We start from the raw sequence: 26,568 nt of genomic DNA on the forward strand, positions 1-26,568 counted from the left end.
GGGTCATTGTTCTTTCTTTAGCTTTTTTCTAAAAATTAATTTAATCTCGTTTTGTTTGAGTGATTCATAAGATCAGAAAATATTAACGTGATAATTAAAATATTAATAACAACCCTAAGAAACGTTGATATGTTATTGTTTCATGTCATGTCAGTCCTTTGAAAAATCAATTCATAAGATCAAAAATTCTTTGTTAAAACCGATATAAGGATTTAAATTTGATACTTGTGTTTTTGAAATTTCAAAAAACAATTACGTCTCATATATTTAGATTTGTGTATATTTTCACAAATTAATAAAGTATATGAAAAATACATTTTGAAATGAAATTTCTAATTTTACTCGTATGAATGTCTTAATATAATAAAATATTTGTTCGAACTTGAAAAAATTAATATATTTAAAGATATGAAAAGATGGATAAAAATAGAATAATATTAAATATGAGCGGATAAAAAAATGTGGCTTTTTCACACATCATTGAACCATTCTTAATTAATTAAGCATGATACTAGGGATGACAATGGGTATGGTATGGGTCGGATTTCATACATCCATCCCCATACCCATTTATTAAATTCATCCCCATACCCATCGGGTATTGAATTTCATCTTCATCCCCATACTCATCAGATTATCGGATACCCATACCCTACCCAAATATCCTATTATCATATACAATTGAATTTTTTAAAATTTAAATTGTTTCAATGATGTTATGAATATTTAAAAAATTATTTAAATGAAAAATAAGAAAAATTATTAATGATAAAAATTTGCAAAATAAACTTTGTAGAAAAAATTACAAAACATTAAAAATAGTCCAAGTTAAAAAAAAAACCAAAACCAAAACCAATAAAAAAACAAAGTCACGTACATTCCAAACTCCCAAAATTAATTGGTTAAAAAAACCCTAAAATGAATTGGGAAATATGCAAACAAAAAAGGAATACAATGAACCATAATCAGGAAGTAAAGTATTTTTCAATTTTTGAAGTCAAACATGGAATAAACTTACCAGTGGAAAAGATGAGAATTTGAATGCAAAATAAAATAGTGGTAAAACCTTGAAACGTAAAAGTGAAAGTGAAAGGGAAGAGAAAAGAAAAAGTATTGATTTACTTGGATTTGAGAAGATGAATCTTTAATATAAATAAATATAATTACTATATATATACATATATACATACATATATATATATATATATATATTTATGTATATTAATTTAAACGGGTATTCGAGTCGGGTGTGGGTCGGATTATATCAAACCCGCCTCCATACCCGAACCCGAAAATCCCCATACCCGATTACCCAATTATTTAATTGGGTCTAAAAATCTCTCCATACCCTCTTCTATTCGGGTCGGGCATCGGATCCTCCAATGGGTTCGGAGGAAATTGCCATCCCTATATGATACCCACTTCCGTATAATAGAATTGGAGAAATATTAACTAAATTTTATTTATTTATTTATTATCTTCTTTGATTAAAAACATGATCATTCAATGGAACATTGTCTATTTTAATTAAGGATGTCATTTTTTCTCTAAATCCAAATATTATTGATCAAAATTTCTCCATTTGGGGGCCATGTATACAAATAGGTTATAGTTTTTTTACTAAAGAAAGATATATATTTTTAATTTCTTATTGTGGAATTCGTTAATTAAATAACATTTTAAATGTTATTTTCTACTATAATTTAAAATTTTAGAGAAGATATTGTAACTTGAAAATGATTATTATGAGACTCAAAAGTAATAGAACTTATATTTATATAATTATATGCTTAAAAGGGCCAAAAGAAGGTAAATTTGTGAAAAATCCCTCTCCACATCTTTAAATTAAAATTCAGTACTTCATCACATTTTTTTAAGATATAGTACCTGACAATGACATAATTTTTATTTTAACTCCCTACAAACCCAAAGTTACAATTTTTCCCTTTTATTATTTAAAATATATATAATTTTATCCATAAAAAATTCACATGTCTTCTTCATTTAAAATATAATTTTTTAAAAAATTTATTTCTCAATTATCATAGAATAAGAGTAATTACTTATTTTGACATACAAAGTACTGATTATGGGGTTTCGGATACTTGATTTTGCTCTTTGAATACTCCAAATGTATAAGAAATATTTTCGATTAATCAACACAAATTCGGTCATTATTGGTCTTTTCATGAAAATGCATTATAATAATTTATTTATGTCATTTTAGTTTAAAAAAAAAACATTGTTCACCATTGATCATGAAATAATATTAGATATTTATTTTGATCTACAAAGTACCTATTTTGGAGTTAATTCCAAATACTAATTTGGCTTTTTGAATACTCCAAATGTGTAAGAAAATACTGATTTTCGAGCAATCACTGTAAATTCTATAATTATTAGTCTTTTTATTGAAATTGCGTTAGGATGACTTATTTATGTCATCTAAGTTTTGAAAAAACAAAGTTTCTCACTAATCGTGAAATTAGTAAAATACTTATTTTGACCGATAAAATACCTATTTTGGGGTTCTAAATATTTTATTTGACTATCTGAATACTTTAAATGTGTAAGAAAATAATTGAGTTTCAATTAATATTAAGTGGCTTTGATGGCGTCATTTGTGAAGTAAAATGTGATACCTAAATTGATACAAAAAATATCTAATTAGACTCTACAAATACATGATTTTACTCTCTAAATACTCATATTTAATTATTTGGGGATGTCAAAATATAGTTTGATAATGACATTCATAAAGTCAAAATAAGTTATCATAATGCATTTTTCATTAAAAGATCAACAATGGCCTAATTTGTGGTGATTACTCGAAAATATAGTATTTTCTTATACATTTGGATTATTCAAATAGCGAAATCAAGTATCCGAAACCTCATAATAGGTACTTTGTATGTCAAAATAAGTATTTAATTTTATTTCATGATAATTGAGAAATGATTTTTTAAAAAATTATATTTTAGATAAGCAAGACATGTGTAATTTTTGTGGATAAAATTATATATTTTTAAATAATAAAAGGAAAAAATTGTAACTTTGAGTTTTAGGGAGTTAAAACTAAAATTATATCATTGTCAGGTACTAAATTTAAAAAATTGTGTTGAGGTACTGAATTTTAATTCAAAGATTTACATATTGATTTTTCACAAATTTACCGCCAAAAAAACAACAAATATTGCCAAAAAGAAATGTTTCAAAATGTTTGGTTTCGAATAAATAAATTAAATATTATACATACCTAATACTTTTAGTTTATTTTCCTCGTCATGTTTTTATAAAATAACAAATATTACTTCTATTTATTAAAATATTTTTTCCCAACTTTTGCAACACACTGTGACATTGTCCTCCATTTGTCTAAGATATATAATTTTCCCCACAATTTACATATCCCAAAATTTTAATTACTTACTCGGTTTGTATCATTATGTCATATATGGTATAACCCAACATATCGTAGGCAAAAACTTATATGAGACGATCTCATAGGTCGTATTTTGTGAGACGGATCTCTTATTTGAGTCATCCATGAAAAAAAATTATTTTTTATGCTAAATGTATTACTTTTTATTGTGAATATCGATAGAGTTGTCCCGTCTCACAGATAAAGCTCCATATCGTATTTTAAATATTTTATCATACGGACACTATTAAGATATATTTATCTTTAAACACTAGCTCCATATCTTTATACATATATATATATATATATATATATCAAAATATATTTATCTTTAAACACTAGCCCAATATCTTTATATATACATACATATACACATATATACACACACACACATATATAACTAAAATTTCATATTATTTATCTTTTTCAATCATTTAATGATTTTAATTAGGATTTTAATGAAAAATGTTGACATGACAGCGATATTGTATATACAAGTGTTGTGTTGGTGCAACATCTGCTCCATTGGATATTGAAATAGCGTCGAAAAAATGATTAAAATTAAATATAAAAAAATATTGAATTAGGATTGAAATTTTATTATATATATGTATATTATAAGGCAAAAACTTGTATGAGACGTTCTCACAAGTCGTATTTTGTGAGACAGATATCTTATTTAGGTCATCTATGAAAAATTATTACTTTTTATTTTAAGATTATTACTTTTTATTGTGAAAATCGGGAAGATTGACTCGTCTCACAGATAAAGATTCGTGAGACCGTCTCACAAGAGACCCACTCATATTATAATACATGAGATCATATAATAACTAATCTTTAGGTCATAGTATAATTTCTGATAAACCGAAAATATCACTATATAATTACAAAAATATTTCATTTTCATTTAATCAAAAAATATCATAAAAAATTATTTTAATAAAAAAATCTTAATAAAATATTTTTCTATTTTTATCTGAAATTTAAAATTTAAAATATTATAAAAATAAAAAAATCATTTTATATAAAAATATTTTAATTTGTACGCATATATTGTATTATTAATTAACAAGTTTAATCTAAATAGTATACGGCGGAGACACGGATTAGCCTAGAGGCCTCCACACGAGTGAGTATTCTCTAATTAATTCACTATAAATGCCTTGAACAACATGCTTTCACCACCTTCTTCTTTACGATACACTCCGATAATTTGTTATACATTCTATGGAAGAAGCTTCGCGGAGGCTCAACGCCGCCGCTCTCACGGCCAACATACAGGAACCCGACCCACTTCTTGCACCAGCTGCCCTGGCGCCGAAGAGAAGCATGGGGAGCTCTTCCACGGGTGCCAACAAAAGAGCCCTGAAGGAAACAGCAACAACAGGCGGCGGCGTCACCATTAGGTACCGTGGCGTCCGACGTCGTCCGTGGGGCCGTTATGCCGCAGAGATACGGGACCCCCAGTCCAAAGAAAGGCGTTGGCTCGGTACCTACGACACGGCGGAGGAAGCAGCTTGCGCCTACGACTGTGCAGCTCGTGCCATGCGCGGCATGAAGGCGAGGACGAACTTTGTGTACCCTAGTTCTTCTGCAAACTGCGCCGCTCCGGAGAATCTCATCCATCCGTATAGCTTCGTCAGGTCATCTAATCCTTATGTCGGAGATCACATGGGTCCTCGCCAGTTTTTTTCATCGTGTTCCTCGAGAAACCCTGATTTTCTCCATTTCAATCGATCCAGCCATGTGAGGAGCCGAGATCCAATGAACATGCTTATGTTTTGCGACTATTTTAACTCACAAAACAATCCAGATTCGTCCTATTTCCACGTCCCTTTACAAGAAAAAATCACGGAATATTCAAATGCCTTCCTGGAATCTTCTTGTAATTTAACCACTCAAATTTCAGAAAACAGTATCAGTGGTTCTAATCTAACAAACAGCGGCGGATTCTCCGGCTGTGACGACCTTGATTGTTTGGATTTTTTCCGAACCGAAAGGTCTGATTCTGGTTTGCTTCAAGAAGTTCTACACGGGTTTTTCCCAAAGCCTACGGAGGTTAAGGCGGAGCCACTGCCAACTCCGGTTCACTCTCGTCCTCCTTCGCCGGATATGTCTGAGAGTTCCGTCAAACTCGATAACTATGAAGCTTTTGAAAATATGTACAATAACCAAATAAATTCTTCACTGCTTTATCATAATCTTAAATCTGCCAGCAGTTTTCTTGGGGTTGAATCGAACTCTATGACCCCGTCGCACGTCGATTTTCAGGGGCTTGATTACGATTATCAAGCTAACTGGGAGAGTTTTTTAACTGCCAACAAGCTCTAGGTCTCACCGCAGATTGAAGTTCATAATGCGTGATGGAAATTGTCTGTGAGGTTTAAACTATCTTAAGTATATGCATTAATCTTATTTAATGTAATAAATGTACGTCTATTAAAATAGATTGGTTAATTTATATAGATTAATGTATGTTTTATTTTTATTTTTATTTTTCTTATTTGTGCAATTTCTTGTAAATTTGTATGAGCTGATCAAGAAATTGCTCATTTTTATTCAAAAAATTGCCATTTATCCTGTGCATTGATATGGTGATGAATTTCTTGCCTTTAAACCTAACAAGAATACAATACGGATGGCAATGGGGATGAGGATGACCATTTTTCATTTTTGGGGGTTAAGTTTGTATAGGGTTTCAATATCTGGTTTTATCTTATTAGTATGAAAATTCTTATCCGGACTCCGTGGACATCAAATCTTCATCATCGCATAAAAAAAATCTAAAAATGATAACGAGATGAGGCAGATTTAACATGATCATCTCTAATTTGAAGTCAATTAAATTTTTGTTTTCATCACAGCTTCAAATATACCTTTAATTAACCAAAAAAATTTCAAATTGACTTGAAGGATATTGAGGCAATAATCTAATTATATTTATAAATTTTAATATTACTTAACAAATACAAGCTTGTACAATTCATGGTTTTAATAAAAAAAATTAAAACATAATTATTATGAGATGAGGAGTTGGATCATGAACAAAATTTTATTGTTAAGGATTTTGAGTTTTTTTTGTTAATTAGTATGAAAATTCATTATTATTATTATTATTATTATTATTAGTAATGATATTATTATCGGAGGACTTCGAGACAGGTTCGGAGACGATGATAACATTCTCATATCCATCTCCGATTTTCTTGGGGATTTGAAAAAGAGTAGGTCTCATGTTAGACGATCTCACGAATATTTATCTGCGAGACCTGTCAACCCTACCGATATTCACAATAAAAGTAATAATCTTAGCATAAAAAATAATATTTTTTCATGGATGACGCAAATAAAAAATCTGTATCACAAAATACGATCCGTGAAACCGTCTCACACAAGTTTTTGCCTTTGAAAAGTCACCAAACCCTTCCTGTTTCGGATTTTCACTGCGGCCCCAAATCTATGTGAAAAATTGACATCCCTGAACAGGAAACTAATTAGCTGCTCTATGTGAATGAGAATCAACTGGTTAGGTCATCTCCTCACGCCAAAATGGCGTTGCATCCTTGCACCATTTTTCGTTTCTAATCATGTAAACCATGGATCCAAGTTTAGTCTTAGTCTAATAAGTTGTTTCTTGTTTTATTTTTATTCCTCTCCGCTAAGGTGATGTCATGGTGCCGGAAAATGATAATGTATGCTGGAAGAAAAATTTGTTTTTATAATATTATAAAATAAAACTATGCTAAAATGTAAAAACTAAATTTTTAATAATTCATTTAATTGTTTAGATTATTTATTTGATAATTTTTTTATTATTAATATAACTTATTTAGGTTTAATAGGTAAATATATTAGTTAAATTATAAATAAATATTTGACATAGATAGATTTAAGATGCCCTTTTGATACAGAATTTTCTCTAGCTAATATAATTGATAGTTGGAGGACAAAAACTTGTGTGAGATGGTCTCACGAGTCGTATTTTGTGAGACGGATATATTATTTGGGTCATCAACGAAAAAGTATTATTTTTTATGCTAAAAGTATTACTTTTTATTGTGAATATCGGTAGGATTGACCCATCTCATAGATAAAGATTCGTGAGACCGTCTCACAAGAGACCTACTCTAGTTGGATATATCCTTGGACAATGTTTCAATTCGTTTCTTTTTAGGCTTTTGTTTTGAGAAAATGGGTTTTTTTAAATTCTATTGAAAACAATTTATATATGTTGTTGTCAAACGGTATATTTTTTGGTTTGGTAGGTGGATGTTCATATAATATGTTAATCTGATGTTTAAAGTTTAGATACTAAAATATATTAGAATATATATTAATATTAAAATTGTGATTTTGTTGGGTTAACATGTATGATAAAAGAAATATTGTAATGAGTGTCATCTCAGGAAGTGCCCATACGTCAAATTAATGATGCTACATTATATGATCTGGTTGGTTTGATGAGTCGTAAAAGAGGGATTTCATATCTTAATAGGTAAGATTGATATCTGCTAGGATACTGCTAATGACAAAAAATGAAAAAAATTGATCTCAAAGGTGATACAAGACAATAGCAGTAGTAAGACATGCTCATTGCCCCATCCCAGACTCATGGCCCTAACAACACGACTAATTGGAACTCAAGTAGGTGCAACCCCTCATGACAATTTGCCACTTAGTATCAAGCCGGTGATGCCACAAATATACAGAAATAAATTTATGTCCTAGTTAACATCGTCCTAGGTGGCGTCTAGGCGTTGGGCAGTCACTCACTGCCTCGATTTTTAGAAAAAAGATGTCTCTGGGCATTGTTAAAAAAATTGACCACCTAGGCGGCCGTCTAATTTAATATATATTATATTTTAATTTTTTTCAGAAAATATTGTTCGGCATATTTTTCAATCAATTTTTATAGGATAAAAAGAAGAAGATTATGTTATTGATTTTGAGTTTGAATCCGATATAAATGAATTATTGGAGAAATATGGAGATGAACAAGAAAAATTATATATTTAAATAAAAAAAATCATCTAGGGGCTAAGTGGTGGGTGGCGTCGGCCTGAAACCGACCACGTCAATGATACCTAGCACACGTCATTAATATCTAGTGCTAAGTTAATATTATTGAGAAAATAAGATTAAAATTGCCAAAAAAAAAACATTCTTATCGGAATAAGAATGAAATTAACTAGTTAGATGATCAAATTCACAATCGAACCAATTTACAGGATTAGTATTGTAATTTTCCCTTTTCAAAAACAAGATTTCAATACCTTAAAGCTAGTCAAATTCATGCCCTGGTGAGAGATTCAATGAAGAGATGTGTTATTCAGTTGGCTACAAATTAAAGCTTCATAATAATGTAAGATAATGAAATTATGTTGATTTATGTCTCTTGTGAGACGGTATCACGAATCTTTATCTGTGAGACGGGTCAATCCTACTGATATTCACAATAAAAAATAATATTTTTTCATGAATGACCCAAATAAAAGATCTGTCTCACAAAATACGACCCGTGAGACCGTCTCACACAAGTTTTTGCCAATTATATTTATACATAAAATTTGAAGTCTTCGATGAGATATCTATTTAAGTATGAGTAGGTCTCTTGTGAGACGGTCTCACGAATCTTTATCTGTGAGACGGTTCAACCATATCGATATTCATAATAAAAAGTAATACTCTCACCATAAAAAATAATATTTTTTTATCGATGACCCAAATAAGAGATCCGTCTCACAAATACGATCCGTGAGACCGTCTCACACAATTTTTTGACTTTTAATTATTGTAACAATTGGCTTTAAATTTTAGATATGAAATTCTTTAATTTCAGAATTTTCGATTCAAACGCATATTTGGACTAATCTTTTAGTCCAAGTAAGCATTTCCATATATACTAATGTAAATATTTGCAGGAAAAATTGTTAGATTCGTCATGGTAGTTATCATGTTTTATATCATAACAAAGTTGGATTTTAGCTATGTAATTTTATTTGTCAGTCTGTAAATATTGATATAACATCAAAAAATTACTGATATCAGACGCAACATCATTTCTTTCAAAAAATAAGATTAAAAACAAAACAAAAAAAATAAAATTACATGACTAAAACTGAAATTTAAACAATTAACGAAACAAAAACAAGAAAAAAAAACAGACAACTAAAATTTTGAATTGTTACAAACCTCTCCCTAATATACCGGCCTTCTTATAAATTTCGGGTCTCGGTTACGTCCCTCTTCCTTCCTATATGCATTGTATGTATTAACCGCAAATATTTTATATATTCAACAATAAATGATCAATGTACACGGACTATTTCTCTCGATAAGTGTATATAGGCAAAACCCTAAATCTAATGTTTCAAATTAATTTGTATTTATTTGATATTCGAGATTACTTGTCGATCTAAATGAAATTAAAGAGACTTAACATGTATGGCTATGTTTTTTTGATACGTGGATATTTCCTTGTGTGTACATATTAAAACTTTGTCGATAATTAAAATTATTTGAAGACATTCTCATCGTTGAGATTTAATGCGTACCACACCACCCGAAAGTTAACACTGAATATATCCATTTTTTTTTTTCGTATTTTTCCATGTTATCGAATTTCAGTTTTAGTCGTCTGTTTTTGTTTTCTAGTTTCTACAATTTTCATTTTTTTCCGATGCGACGTTGTCCTAACTCGATTTGACACCCATATGTCTCCAAATTGAATATGACTAACATTGCAAACAATAAAAAGATGGAGGTTCAATTTTGATAATACGGATTATCAAATTTGCAATCATGAAAGCATACACGAAGAAAAGAAAAATTGTAGTTTTGGTCTCGTAACTTGATCATTTTTCCATTTTTAGTCTTTTAAGTTTTCAAGTTGCATTTTTACTCTTATAAGTTGTCTTTATTCTGAATTTTAGTTATTTTTCACCAAAATGCTGATGTATCACTGAAAATTGATGACATGACACTATAAATAGACTTAGGTGACATAGGAAATTGTCGTTGTGAATCAGACATTGCTGAAATGTCTAATGTCACATCAGAAATCTGATTAAAAAGACTAAATGCGATAATAATTACCGATTTTCATCACTAAAACTGTAATTTAAAAACTTACAAGACTAAACATAATAGGGCCAAAATTCTATTTTTTCGGCCGAAAAATACTTCCATAAACAATAATAATTCATGATAAAAAAACACAATTAACATAGGCAAGATCTATAATCATTTATTCGGAATATAAAAACTATATTCGCCTACTAAGCCGGTTAGCTTCCACTAAGATACAAATATACATGACCAAATGTTAAGAAATTATTATTACCCAAAAATTTTGGTGATCGACAAAATCAAGATAACACTTCACTATTTCAGGAAACAGCTGCATATCTTATGTGTAATAGGTATCAGTTCAACCGTCCAGCCTAGCAACAAGACTGTTTCATACCGGGTACAACAAAAAGAGTTTAACCGCTTAAACAAAGGATATACTAAAGAAGTCTGACTGCTTGAATTTCAGACCGCTGATAATTCAACCGCTTAAAGTAAAAGAAGATGAACTCAACCGGCTGATTCGAAGACATCATTAAAGAGAGTTATTTATTACCTACTTAATAAGACATTCTCTGACCAGTTCATTCAATAGTTTACACCGCTTCAAAGTTAACTTGTCCCTACATCAGTCCCGAGAATGATCTGCATTTATATCACTATTCCAGAAAGGAAATATCTTTTATCTTACAAAGGTCTAGGGATAAAAGCTATCATGGCCCGATAATTCGTGTTTGAAAATTTGCGGAAAAATTTAAAATTTTCTTTTTTTAAAATAATTAAAATGCCTCATTCACAAAATAAACTGATAAATCAAGTTTAATGTTCAAAATAGCAGCGGAAGAAATTATTGTTTGCAAAATAACAAGTTAAAGTAATCCAACAACTGATAAAAATGTTTAAGCATAAAAATGGTAAATGCTGTAAATGAGGTCCTCGGGTTCCACTACTGCCGACCCAAGCTAGCTTACTGGTCCCCGGCCTCGGTCCCGACCTCATCAGTACCTACAACAATCAAGTCTAGTGAGTCTAAAGACTCAACATGCATATATTGTAAATAACGAGTAAATAATATAATAAAATTGCATGTGAGTAAAAATATCATGTCATGAGGCATAACGTGAAAATAACTTATCATGAGCAATTATAATACGTGCATAACTGACTGAAAATCATAAGTGAAATGTTTTCTCAATCGAGCCCTGTCATAAAATAACATTTCATAAATTTTCTGTTGAGATTATGTTCTACGCAAGTGGCCCCTGCACTGAACTGAACTGAACTTACCGGTAAGTGACCACCGGGTGAAGTAATAATCGTCTGATCATACTAATGCCACAATATACTGGGTGGAACTGAACTGAACCGATAAGTGACCACCGGGTGAAGTAATAATCTCATGATAGTGAAATGACCACAAGCAATATCGCATAAATCTCAAAAATAAATATTCTATTTTTTATGCACGTAATATAATTAAATGACATAATTAAATATCCTATATTATTTTACCACATGGATTGGATCGTTCCCAAGCTCGCTGCGACGTAAATTTAACATGAAAAATATGCAAATGATTTTCTTGACCAAACTTTGTAATTGAATCCAAAAACGAGAAAATTACGCCCAATGACTTGATATTTAATCATGACTCCGTGCCAACCCGAATCAACACCGAACCATCATTTAGTCATGATTAAAATACATCTAAAATGATGAAATAATGCTCCAAAAATGATGCAAGTTGAAATTTTGGTGAATGGAGGCCAAAACATGAAACGCTCTTCCGAGAGTCAATTTGGCACATCGCACCGTAAATTCTCGTACGACCACCAAACTTAACCTAATCACAAACGGTCAAAATCACGACCTTCCCAACTTGATGAGGTACTGTCCAGTCCAAGACCATAGGCTAAAAGCCAACCAAGAACTCAAACGAGCCTCTGAACCGAAGCAGCAAGTTGCTATCCAGAAATTCCAGCAACCGCACTTGTGCTTACATTGCTTCGTTTGCGAGACTATTGGCCATTGGGGCTTGCACCACCAACCAGAGCCTCTTACCAACATCCTAGGGTATGGTTTGAACCATGGCTAAGGGCCTTAGGCCAGCCACAATTCGAACCACACCAGAAACAAACCACACGTCCCAACCGAGCACCAATTCTGCGCGCATGGGGCATTGCTATTGTTTTGCTATCATGGATCGTTCCATTGGCCATTTGATTGACCATGGCACGATCTAGACATCAAGGGGTATGGTATGAACCGTGGCTAAGGGCCAGAGGCCTACCAAGATCCACACCACTCCACCAAAACCGAAACATTACATGCAGTAAGGGGAAGGGGCCGAGGGGCTGTTCTTGTTTCTTTTAATTGAAAACCGATTCCACCATGGACCAAGCCTCAAAAGGCCAACTTGGTCACGTCCTAGACATAATAAGGAGATTTTCTAACCATGGCTATAGCCCCTAGGGCAGCCAAGATCAGATTCATATCCCTTTGACAGCAACATGAGAAAATCGATCACAAAAAGGGGCATGCTTGGGGAGTTGCTGTCATTTCTGATTTCCAGCATGTATGGGGGTTGAAATAATGGACAAACATGATCCTAACATGTCCTAGTACATGTATACATGCAGCTTTGGGAGCCTGGACACGAGCCATCCACCTGAAACACCAAAAACAAGCGAACCGTGAAGCATGAAAGGAGGGGCCGAAAATCTGCACTTCATTTTTTGAAAATGTGGTCTTGTATTTCGGTTCTGCTTAAATAAAATCATGAGTATGTTGTTTTAAAATACTAATATTTCTTGATTGAAGAGCAAATAAAAACATATACATGCCTTGGTTTCGTTTTGAAAAGAAAACGAACAAATATGATGACGCGGCGCGGAGGAGACGGAGTGATCTTCTTTTCTTGCTTCTATTCGATTTCCTCTCTTATTTCTTGCTATGAGGCTCACGATTTTTACTATGAATGTGCTCTGAATTTCGGTGCAAGGGAGAGGGGAAAATGGTTAGGAGAATGAAGGGGAGTTGCAATATAAAAGGGATTCAAATGGCATGACCAAGTCTTGCTCCCTTTGAATTTGAAATGGTTTGATATCCAAGAGATTGTTGGAGGGATAATGGGGTGCACAAAGGACCGATTCTTCCTATCAAACAAGGCTAGGATAATGATGGATTAATAATTAAATGGTGATTAGAAAAATGAAGGGTTATCATACTAAGAAATAACAAGGAAAGGGTCAAAGGTGGTGAGTTGTCAAAGAATTGTTATGACATCTAGGGGGTGGCCGAAATTAAGCTAATAAATGGAGGGGAAATATTGCTTAGTTAGTGTATTTTAAATCTTTAGAGTCTCCTCTATCCTTTAAATAATTTAGTGAGTTAACACATTAATTATGGAACCTAAATGAACTTATTTTCTACTTACCTCAAGTTACTTAAATAATTCCTTAAACCTCCTTTTAACTTAAATTAACTTATTAGTTAGCTAAAATAAATTCTGGGAATGTTTTTTTTAATATTAAATTTTATTTCAAAACTCCAACTCCAGTCCGGCCTCACTTAATTAACTGAAAAGATAGCAACTAAACTACTGCATGAAATAAATAAATTTAAAGAAAATAATTTAAATCCTCATGCAATAATAATAACAATCATTTTACTTTAAATGCTAGAAATTATGCATGACTTATACGTAGTCTGGTTTACGGGTTCTACAACTCTCCCTCCCTTAAAAGAAATTTCGTCCTCGAAATTAAAACTCACCGAATAACTCGGGGTACCGACTCCTCATCTCTGGCTCAGACTCCCACGTAGCTTCCTCCTCTGAATGGTTGAGCCATTTGACTTTCACTCGCTTAACCAGCTTGTTTCGAAGCTTCTTCTCCTGTCTGTCTAAGATCTGTACTGGTCTCTCCTCATAAGACAGGTTCTGAGTAAGCTGCAACGGCTCAAAGTTCAAGACATGCGAAGGATTTGCCATATACTTCCTCAGCATAGAGACATGGAACACATTGTGTACTCCGGCCAGATTCGGCGGAAGAGCCACACGATAAGCTAACGTCCCAACTCTGTCGATGATCTCAAATGGTCCAATGAATCTCGGACTGAGCTTTCCTTTCTTTCCGAACTGCATGACACCCTTCATAGGTGCTACCTTCACAAAAACATGGTCGCCAACGGCAAACTCTAGATCTCTCCTCCTCTGATTTGCATAGCTCTTCTGTCGGCTCTGAGCAGTCCTCATCTTATCCCGGATCTTGACTACTATATCGGCAGCCTGCTGAATAATTTCCGGACCCAACTCTGATCTCTCCCCTACTTCATCCCAATGAATAGGAGATCTGCACTTGCGACCATACAGTGCTTCATACGGTGCCATACCTATAGACGACTGGAAAATGTTGTTATAGGTGAACTCTACTAATGGCAAGTTTGACTCCCAACTCTCTGAAAAGTCAATAACACAAGCACGGAGAAGATCCACCAAAATCTGAATAACTCGCTCTGACTGCCCATCTGTCTACGGATGGAAAGCTGTGGTAAACAGCAACTTCATACCCATGGTCGAATGCAAACTCTTCCAAAACGAGAAAGTGAATCTGGGGTCCCAGTCAGATACGATAGAAACTGGAATACCATGAAGTCGGACTATCTCCCGGATATACAACTCTGCATACTGAATCATGGTGAAAGTCGTCTTAATAGGCAAGAAGTGCGCTGATTTGGTAAGACGATCTACAATCACCCAGATAGCATTTGATCCTCTGACTGACTTCGGCAATCCGGTCACAAAGTCCATGGTAACATTCTCCCAGTTCCACTCGGGAATGGGAAGAGGCTTGAGCAAACCTGCTGGTCTCTGATGCTCCGCCTTCACTAACTAGCAAGTCAGGCACTCGGATACAAACCGTCTGATGTCTTTCTTCATCCCAGGCCACCAATACAATAACTGCAGATCTCGGTACATCTTCGTACTCTCTGGATGAATAGAGTACGACGACATGTGGGCCTCTGATAAAATATCTGCTCGGATAGAACCACTGCTAGGAACCCACATCCTGTCTCAGTATCTCACAATACCGTCGCTGACTGAATACAAGACACTGCCTTTGGCCTCATCTCTCTGCTTCCACTTTGCCAACTGCTCATCTGCAGACGGACCATTGCGAATACGGTCTAGAAAAGAGGACTGAATAGTCAAGGTAGATAGACGGGGAATTCTACCTTGAGGATATGACTCTAGATCAAACCTCTGCATCTCAATCTGAAGAGGTCTCGAAACTGTCAAATGAGCCATCACTGTGACTTTTCTGCTCAATGCATCCGCAACTACATTAGCTTTACCCGGGTGGTAGCTAATGTCACAGTCATAATCCTTCACAAGCTCCAACCAATGCCTCTGACGCATGTTCAACTCCTTCTGCGTAAAGAAATACTTGAGGCTCTTGTTGTCGGTAAAGATCTGGCACTTCTCTCCATACAAATAATGCCTCCAAATCTTCAGGGCAAATACTACGGCTGCCAACTCTAGATCATGGGTAGGGTAGTTCTTCTCATGGATTTTCAGCTGTCGAGAAGCATACGCTATCACCTTCCCATGCTGCATCAAAACTGCCTCCAAACCGAGCTTCGAAGCATCGGTATACAGAACAAACTCACCGGGCCCTGACGGCATGGCCAAAACTGGCGCTGAGATAAGAGCTTGCTTCAAAGTATCGAAGCTCTTCTGACACTTCTCGCTCCACACAAATTTAGCATTCTTCTTGGTCAATGATGTGAGTGGAACGGAAATAGAGGAGAATCCCTTAATGAACTTCCGATAATATCCTGCTAGTCCAAGAAAACTGCGGATCTCTGATGCATTCTGCGGCACAACCCAATCTCTGACTGCTGCAACCTTCGCTGGGTCTACCTCAATATCGCTGCTAGAAACAATATGACCTAAGAATGCCACATTCTCTAACCAGAATTCGCACTTACTGAACTTTGCGAATAACTTATGCTTTTGCAAGGTTTGCAACACTGTGGTCAGATGTCTGCTGTGATCCTCTTGATTCCTGGAGTAGATGAGAATGTCGTCTATGAACACTATCACAAACTGATCAAGATACGGCTGAAATACGCGATTCATGAGATCCATGAAGATCGCTGGTGCATTCGTCAAACCGAACGGCATCACAAGGAACTCGTAGTGGCCGTAACGAGTCCTAAAAGCAGTCTTGGAAACATCAGCATCTTTCACCCTCAACTGGTGATAACCGGAACACAGGTCAATCTTCGAGAATACCGAAGCTCCCTGCAACTGATCAAATAGATCCTCAATCCGCGGAAGTGGGTACTTGTTCTTCACTGTAACCCGGTTCAACTCCCGGTAGTCAATACAGAGCCTCATAGAGCCATCCTTCTTCTTCACAAATAAGACTGGCGCGCCCCATGGTGAAAAACTCGGGCGAATGAACTCCTTGTCAAGAAGTTCCTGAATCTGCTTCTTAAGCTCTGTCATCTCTATCGGTGCTAGTCGGTACGGCGCTTTGGAGATCGGAGCCGTACCTGGCATAAGCTCAATAGAAAACTCCACCTCTCGCTCGGGTGGCATACCAGAGATGTCCTCAGGAAAAACGTATGGGAAGAGCTTCCTAGCCAGGACATAAGGAATAATGCACGGTAAGGGAAAGTACCTGTCCAGCTCGAATAAGAACTGCGTCATTACAGGCGGTCGGACTAGAACAGATCTCCGCTGGAAGTCAATCAAAACTCTGTTCCGCAATAGCCAGTTCATCCCAAGAATGATGTCAAACTCTAGCATTGGCAACACGATCAGATCCGCATAAACGAGGTTGCCATGGAGCTCAAGATCTATGTCTCGGATCACATTGGTAGCTGTCATCTCCTCACCAGAAGGCAATACTACTGAATAGGCTACATCTAGCCCAACGGTCTTGACCTTGAGGAAATTAGCAAAGACCTCCGAAATAAATGAGTGAGTGGCCCCTGAATCTATCAAGGACTTCGTAGCGGAACCAGATATAAAAATTCTCCCTGAAAGATCGGAACTCTAAGTTGAACCCAATAGTTACAAGAACTAAACTTATAGATATGCAAAGGCCAGAGTTCTTCTAACCTAATTCCCGAAAATAATACTGAGTAGAGCATGCAATCCTATCGCAATTCTAAGTTCAAAATATTAATCCCGATTCCCAAAACATCGAATTTCAAATATAAACTTAAAGTTGTAAGATACCTGTCATAAGCATGGTCTCCGGGTTCGTCTCTGTCGCATGAAGGGCAAAAACTCTGCCTTGGGTAGACAGACTCCCACGAGGGCACTGCAGAAGTAAGTGGTCTGGACTACCACACTTATAACACTTCCCTGAACCATACATACATGCTCCAGGATGGCGGCGTGATCACTTGGGACAGACTGGGTGCTCAAAGGTCCTTGGGACTGCACGTCCCTGATGGTGCTGCCTCTGTCCTCTGTTCTTGGGTGGGCCATGGAAAGGCCTCTTGTTCTGATGCTGCTGCTGAGGAGGAGGAGGGCGGTGTGGTACTGGGACTGGTCGCTTACTCTGGCGGTCCCTCTCAATGTCGATCTGATCTTGCTCTGCAGCAAGAGCTCTGGAAACCGCGACTTCAAAAGTAGTAGGGCCTGCCACTCTAACGTCGCGGCGCAAGATCGGCCGCAGACCATCCATAAAGTGTCTCATTTTGGCTCCAGCATCACTGGAGATTAGGGGCACAAAGTGGCAACCCCTCTCAAACTTATGGACGAACTCCGTAACAGTCAGATCACCCTGCCTCAGGGTCATGAACTCCCTGGTCAACCTGGAACGCACCTCATCAGTAAAATATTTGGAGTAGAATACCTCCGTGAAGCGCGTCCAACTCAGTGTAGCCAAGTTCAAAGCTACTGATGCTCCTTCCAACCATAGGCGTGCATCTCCTCCGAATAGATAGGTGGCACAACAAACTCTGTCTGCATCTCTAAGCTCCATGAACTCGAAGATAACCTCGAGGGACTTAATCCAGCCCTCGGCAATCATGGGATCAGACGTCCCTGAAAACTCCTTCGGACGCATCTTCATAAACCGCTCGTAAGTAGCCTCGGGCTCTGTCGGCCTGGCTGCCACAACATTGTTCTCCGCAAACTGTGCGAAGAACTGAGTCATCCCAGCTAGCATCTGGGCATTCATGTCAGGTGGAGGTGGAGGTGGTAAGTCCCTCTCCTACCTCTGGTTCATGCCGTCCTCCTGGCGAGGCTCATCCTCTCTAGTGCGCTCAAGAATGCGTCTAGGGGGCATACTGTTCCATACATAACCCATACGTAACTAACATGCATAATTTACATAATTTCTTTAAAATTTTAAATAAATACTGAATAATCAAAATCTGAACATAAAATATTTCGTGAGAACATGCTGTTAAAATATTTCATGCTGTAAACGAAATGCTTAAATGTAAACTTACAGACCAAAGACGTGACTCCATGAGCTCCTCGTGGTCAGTAGTAGTACAACCTTTTACAAAACCATTGCTCTAATACCAGCTATCATGACCCGATAATTCGTGTTTCAAAATTTGTGGAAAAATTTAAAATTTTCTTTTTTTAAAATAATTAAAATGCCTCATTCACAAAATAAACTGATAAATCAAGTTTAATGTTCAAAATAGCAGCGGAAGAAATTATTGTTTGCAAAATAACAAGTTAAAGTAATCCAACAACTGATAAAAATGTTTAAGCATAAAAATGGTAAATGCTGTAAATGAGGTCCTCGGGTTCCACTACTGCCGACCCAAGCTAGCTCACTGGTCTCCGCCCTCGGTCCCGACCTCATCAGTACCTACAACAATCAAGTCTAGTGAGTCTAAAGGCTCAGCATGCATATATTGTAAATAACGAGTAAATAATATAATAAAATTGCATGTGAGTAAAAATATCATGTCATGAGGCGTAACGTGAAAATAACTTATCATGAGCAATTATAATACGTGCATAACTGACTGAAAATCATAATTGAAATGTTTTCTCAATCGAGCCCTGTCATAAAATAACATTTCATAAATTTTCTGTTGAGATTATGTTCTACGCAAGTGGCCCCTGCACTGAACTGAACTGAACTTACCGGTAAGTGACCACCGGGTGAAGTAATAATCGTCTGATCATACTAATGCCACAATATACTGGGTGGAACTGAACTGAACCGGTAAATGACCACCGGGTGAAGTAATAATCCCATGATAGTGAAATGGCCACAAGCAATATCGCATAAATCTCAAAAATGAATATTTTATTTTTTTATGCACGTAATATAATTAAATGGCATAATTAAATATCCTGTATTATTTTACCACATGGATTGGATCGTTCCCAAGCTCGCTGCGACCTAAATTTAACATGAAAAATATGCAAATGATTTTCTTGACCAAACTTTGTAATTGAATCCAAAAACGAGACAATTACGCCCAATGACTTGGTATTTAATCATGACTCCCTGCCAACCCGAACCAACACCAAACCATTATTTAGTCATGATTAAAATACATCTAAAATGATGAAATAATGCTCAAAAAATGATGCAAGTCAAAATTTTGGTGAATGGATGCCAAAACATGAAACGCTCTTTCGAGAGTCAATTTGGCACATCGCACCATAAATTCTCGTACGACCTCTAAACTTAACCTAATCACAAACGGTCAAAAACACAACCTTCCTAACTTGATGAGGTACTGTCCAGTCCAAGGCCATAGGCTAAAAGCCAACCAAGAACTCAAATGAGCCTCTGAACCAAAGCAGCAAGTTGCTGTCCAGAAATTCCAGCAAACGCACTTGTGCTTACATTGCTTCGTTTGCAAGACTATTGGCCATTGGGGCTTGCACCACCAACCAGAGCCTCTTACCAACATCCTAGGGTATGGTTTGAACCATGGCTAAGGGCCCTAGGCCAGCCACAATTCGAACCACACCAGAAACAAACCACACGTCCCAACCGAGCACCAATTCTGCGCGCGTGGGGCATTGCTATTGTTTTGCTGTCATGGATCGTTCCAGTGGCCATTTGATTGACCATGGCACGATCTAGACATCAAGGGGTATGGTATGAACCGTGGCTAAGGGCCAGAGGCCAACCAAGATCCACACCACTCCACCAAAACCGAAACATTACATGCTGTAAGGGGAAGGGGCCGAGGGGCTGTTCTTGTTTCTTTTAATTGAAAACCGATTCCACCATGGACCATGCCTCAAAAGGCCGACTTGTTCACGTCATAGACATAATAAGGAGATGTTTTAACCATGGCTATAGCCCCTAGGGCAGCCAAGATCAGATTCATTTCCCTTTGACAGCAACATGAGAAAATCGATCACAAAAAGGGGCATGCTTGGGGAGTTGCTATCATTTCTGATTTCCAGCAAGTATGGGGCTTGAACTAATGGACAAACATGATACTAACATGTCCTAGTATATTTCTAGATGCAGCTTTGGGTGCCTGGACACGAGCCATCCACCTGAAACACCAAAAACAAGCGAACCGTGAAGCATGAAAGGAGGGGCCGAAAATCTGCACTTCATTTTTTGAAAAAATGGTCTTGTATTTCGGTTTTGCTTAAATAAAATCATGAGTTTGTTGTTTTAAAATACTAATATGGCAAGATTGAAGATCAAATAAAAACATATACATGCCTTGGTTTCGTTTTGAAAAGAAAACGAACGAATATGACGACGCGGCGTGGAGGAGACGAAGTGATCTTCTTTTCTTGCTTCTATTCGATTTCCTCTCTTATTTCTTGCTATGAGGCTCACGATTTTTACTATGAATGTGCTCTGAATTTCGGTGTAAGGGAGAGGGGGAAATGGTTATGAGAATGAAGGGGAGTTGCAATATAAAAGGGATTCAAATGGCCTGACCAAGTCTTGCTCCCTTTGAATTTGAAATGATTTGATATCCAAGAGATTGTTGGAGGGATAATGGGGTGCACAAAGGACCGATTCTTCCTATCAAACAAGGCTAGGATAATGATGGATTAATAATTAAATGGTGATTAGAAAAATGAAGGGATATCATACTAAGAAATAACAAGGAAATGGTCAAAGGTGGTGAGTTGTCAAAGAATTGTTATGACATCTAGGGGGTGGCCGAAATTAAGCTAATAAATGGAGGGGAAATATTGCTTAGTTAGTGTATTTTAAATCTTTAGAGTCTCCTCTATCTTTTAAATAATTTAGTGGATTAACACATTAATTATGGAACCTAAATGAACTTATTTCCTACTTACCTCAAATTACTTAAATAATTCCTTAAACCTCCTTTTAACTTAAATTAACTTATTAGTTAGCTAAAATAAATTCTGGGAATGTTTTCTTAATATTAAATTTTATCTCAAAACTCCAACTCTAGTCCGGCCTCACTTAATTAACCGAAAAGATAGCAACTAAACTACTGCATGAAATAAATAAATTTAAAGAAAATAATTTAAATCCTCATGCAATAATAATAACAATCATTTTACTTTAAATGCTAGAAATTATGCATGACTTATACGTAGTCTGGTTTACGGGTTCTACAAAAGTAGTTGCCTTAAACGGTAACTCTGCAGCAACTCTTCAAAGAACGGGACTCAAGGAAATATCAGCAAAGAGAACATTTAATGCATATCTAAAGAACATATATTAAATGCAGTTGCAGCTCAGCTTCTCTCTGTTACAAGTTAATGTTGCTCAATCATTTCGACCGTTGGAATGATCGCCTATATTAACAGAGAAGGAAGTGTGCAAGAATACACGCGATACATTATCAAATTCACAATAGTTAAATAATCACAAGCTTGCATACTTCAAAGATTCAGAGTGCACTCAAAAGTCTACACACTTCATCGCTCATAAGCACGCACTTAACAGAAAGATATCTGATTATTCAAGGATCGTTTTCTTGCTAACAAAATCAATTTGTTTACTTATATCAGAAACCTTTCGGTTATTTGTTTAAGTTGTGGTGTCTGGTGAACCGAGTGTTCTTAAAATCCAGAATTGTAAAGTGATCACTAACAGTTTCAAAACAGGCAGTGTGACAAGTCCTTATTAGAGTGGGCTGTTGCAAAGAGTTTTTTTAAAGCCAAATTCTTTTAGCAAATCCTTCCTGAAGAGGAAAAAAGGGGTGACGTTGGAGTTTTCATATCAGAACATCCATAAAAACCTTGTCTCTTTACTTCCTGCAAGCACTTACTTTTCACTATATTTGTTGATAAGTTTGCCAACAAGTTTTAAGCTATCATTAGAAATCTTGAACCGTTTTTCCACACTTTACAGTGGTTCATATTTCTAGCAAGTTTGAGAAGAATTTTCAACCACTTCAAAACAGTTGAAAACCAGTTTTAGAAAGCAAAATTTGAAAGAGTTCATTTACCCCCCTCTAAACTCTTTCCTGATCCAAAAAAATTTACAATTTTCACGTAGTTGATTATCAAACTTTTTAAGTTGGTGGAAACGTCTTATGTGACAAAAAATATTAATTAATATTTAATAACACTCAAACCTAGGAGTCCTATTTTTTTAGGGAGTAGTCGCAAAATGGGACTTAGTGGGCATGCCCTATTAATTAACTAATCAAGCACCTTAAATTTTAGGTAACTCTAAGCTTTGGTGTAACTCACAATATTCAGAGCTTAATTTCCCCTCGTTCTATTGTTGCCAAATATTCAATTCTCAAAATTATAGATTTTAACTCATTATTTAGTTTGTTTGTGAATCTAATTAAGTTGCATTTCAATTAAATTTTTTTAAACTTATTTTATTCCTATGAGATTTTTAATACATGCATTTTCATTGAAAATATTACACTATGAAGTAAGTAAATAATCGAGCATGGCTTATATAAAAATAAATAAATAAAATCCATGGAAAATTTTGATTTTTTTCCCTTCGGAAAAGAACTAAAATTTCGAATATAAATCAATAAATTGTTGATTATGCAACAACTTTATATCACGATTCACCTAAATTTTTTTAAAAAAAAACATATAGGTTTCGTGCAAACGCGTAGTCTTTAAATACTTGCCATTATTTTTGAATTCAAAGTACCTTATCCTATTACACTTTAAATATAATTAAACTTGCATGGTTATCAATTATTATCTATTATTTCAGTATCTATTATTGTCTTCAAACCACAACTAAAAATCCAGACATACATTGCCCTTCCGACATGTTTAAGTTGGTAGAGTATGCAAGCATTTAGTCATTAGACATGAGTTCGATTCTCCTATTAACAGTTTCTCGGGTGAACCCGTCGCACGAGATTTGTCCAGCGTGGTTTACTTGTCTAGTTTGATTTGCATATTACAATATTAATACGATGGTTTACCTAATTCATAGTGAAAGATAGCGATTGCAGGTTCCGTCGTCATAAAAAAAAAGATATAAACATTTAATTTGGATCCCATTATTTTATAGGTAGACACGACAACAGATCTATAACATACCATTTCGTGAGTTTGGGTTTTATTTTTTATTGAAAAAATATTATGTAAATTTAATTCAATTTAAATGTTTTTTTTAAACCAGGAATGAGTACCCATTTCGTAAGTTTAGGTTTTCGGTCATAATGGAGAAGCCCGTTAGTTTATTGTATGGACCAAATAAATTATACTTAGTTTTTGGACCCTCAAGTTACAAAATGTCCAGTCCATACACAAAATATAAATAATTATTATACTAGAAAACATAATTTTAACTTGCATCAATTATATACATAATAATTCTAATGGTTAATTTATTTAAAACAATTTTGTTGGGGGTAATTTCCCAGCTAGGATAGCTAATCGACACGCGATGTTTAAGATATTGCACAGTTTAAAAGATTAGAGTTATATCGTTATCACTAATTACAGATTTTGGTAGAACATCAAGTGCTCGATCCAAAAAAATTAGAAGTTAGTTTTCATACATTAATCTGTAAGAATTTATCCATGTTTAATTTATTAACATGATACTTGCTGAATGCGAAAAGCTAGATTGAATGTTACCTCCAGCTATTGAGTATGAAGAACGTCTTGAACACCTCCTTGAATTTCTTCTAATTGTTTGAGTCTTCTAAGCACTCCAAACCTCACAATTGATGATGTTGGGTAACTTTTGATGTGTATGCTTAGGGATCACAAACACTACTCTTTATAGATGTTTCTAACCATCATAAAGAAAGAAGAGATTTGGTGAATTTTGATGATGTTTATTTGTAATATGGTAAATAAATCTCAATATATTTATCATATTAATATACGTAATATTCTTGATTTTCGTTTCTTTAAATATGAGACGTCTCTCATAATTATCTTAATGAAATATGTTGATCATAATTAAATTATTTTATGAACTTAAATAAATAATATTACATTTTCCAATTTGGCCTACATATTTCAAATAACAGAATAATCAAGAAATCAATCATCATCGTTCAAAGTTAAGAAACAAAAAAAAATGAATCATGGTGATACTATTATCTTGCATGTATCACGTGCATCATATTTCCTAATATAACTTGATGAATAAAACCAATGTTTTATCCTAAGTCAAACTTCTGTGATATTTATGAAATTAATGAATGTGTATACCAAAAACAAATATGAAACAAATATCATAACAGAGTTTCATTAATAACTGAATTTGTTTCTATAACAAAAATTACATAGAGAAATCAAGTCTCACATTTTTTACATGATCCTTAAATTTATGTGGCGGCATGCCTTTAGTCAAAAGATCATCAATTCAATGCTTATGTGTTCGATAAAACTTTCTTATACATAACACATTCTTTTATGTTAAATACTTAATGTCGATGTGCTTATTTTGACTTCCACTCTTTTTATTCTTGGCCATAAAAACAGTTCTTGAATTGTCACAAAACAACATCAATGACCTTGAAATGGAATCCATGATTCTAAACCCCAAATTGAAACTCTTTATTTAAAAACCATGTGAGGTGGCCTCAAAATAAGATATAAACTCAGCCTCTATACTGGAGGTAGCAATCAAAGTCTGCTTTGTACTTTTCCAAGATAAAGCTCTACTGGCTAGCAAGAAAATATATGCAAAAGTGGAATTTCTTGAATCAATGCATCAATCGTAGTCTGAATCAGAGTATACAATCACTTCTAAATTCTCAGTTCGTCTGAATATAAGCATGTAGTCGTTGGTCTCTTGAAGGTACGTCATCACTTTCTTTGTAGCTTTGCATTGGTCAATACCCGGATTACTCTGAATCTCCCAACCATTCCAACTATATATGTTATGTCTAGTAAAAACTTGAGCATATATCAAGCTTCTAAGAAGCATAAGGAATGTTCTTCATTTGTTCATTTTCAAAGTCATTTTCGGGCATTGGTCCAAATTGAATTTGTCACCCTTCACAACGGGAGCCACACTTGGTGAACAATCCTTTATCTAAATTTTATCTAAAACTTTGTTGATATAGGTTTCTTGATACAATCTTAAGTTCTCTCGAGATCTATCTCGATGTACCTTGATACCAATGATTTAAGATGCATCACCTGTATCCTCCATACAAAGTTTTTGGATAGAAATTGTTTCACCTCATATAGCAATTCATTATCGTTGGTTGCAAGTAATATATAATTCACATATATGATAAGAAAACAAATCTTATTCCCATTGATCTTTTGGTATATACATCGATCCATGATATTCTCTACAAAGCCAAATGAAGAGATGACATTATGAAATTTAGATAACACTGATGGGAGGCTTGTTTCAATCCATATATAGATTTCTTAAGTTTGCATAACAATTTCTCACCATAACTAGAGAAAAAACCATCTAGTTGTTTCATATAAGCCTCTTCCTCTAGATCAACTTTGAGAAATGTCATTTTCACATCCATTTGTTGCAACTCAAGGTCAAAATGTATAACTAATGCAATAATTATTCGAAGAGAATCATAATGAGAAACATGAGAAAATGTCTCCTTATAGTCGATTTTATCCCTTTGAGTGAATTCCTTAGCAACGAATCTTGATTTATATCTTTCAATTGCCCAATGAGATTTTCTTTGTTTTG

General features: G+C 34.9%; 1 protein-coding gene across 1 annotated transcript; it reads left to right on the plus strand.

Annotated features, from left to right (window-relative positions):
* Positions 1-4,638: 4,638 nt before the first annotated feature.
* Positions 4,639-5,868, plus strand: LOC142521046 (ethylene-responsive transcription factor ESR1-like). The gene has a single exon (XM_075624228.1). The coding sequence runs from the start codon at positions 4,652-4,654 to the stop codon at positions 5,753-5,755; it is 1,104 nt and encodes a 367-aa protein (XP_075480343.1). The 5' UTR covers positions 4,639-4,651; the 3' UTR covers positions 5,756-5,868.
* Positions 5,869-26,568: the final 20,700 nt, after the last annotated feature.

This window comes from Primulina tabacum, chromosome 12 (genome assembly GCF_025594145.1).
Source record: "Primulina tabacum isolate GXHZ01 chromosome 12, ASM2559414v2, whole genome shotgun sequence".
Lineage (NCBI taxonomy): Eukaryota > Viridiplantae > Streptophyta > Magnoliopsida > Lamiales > Gesneriaceae > Primulina > Primulina tabacum.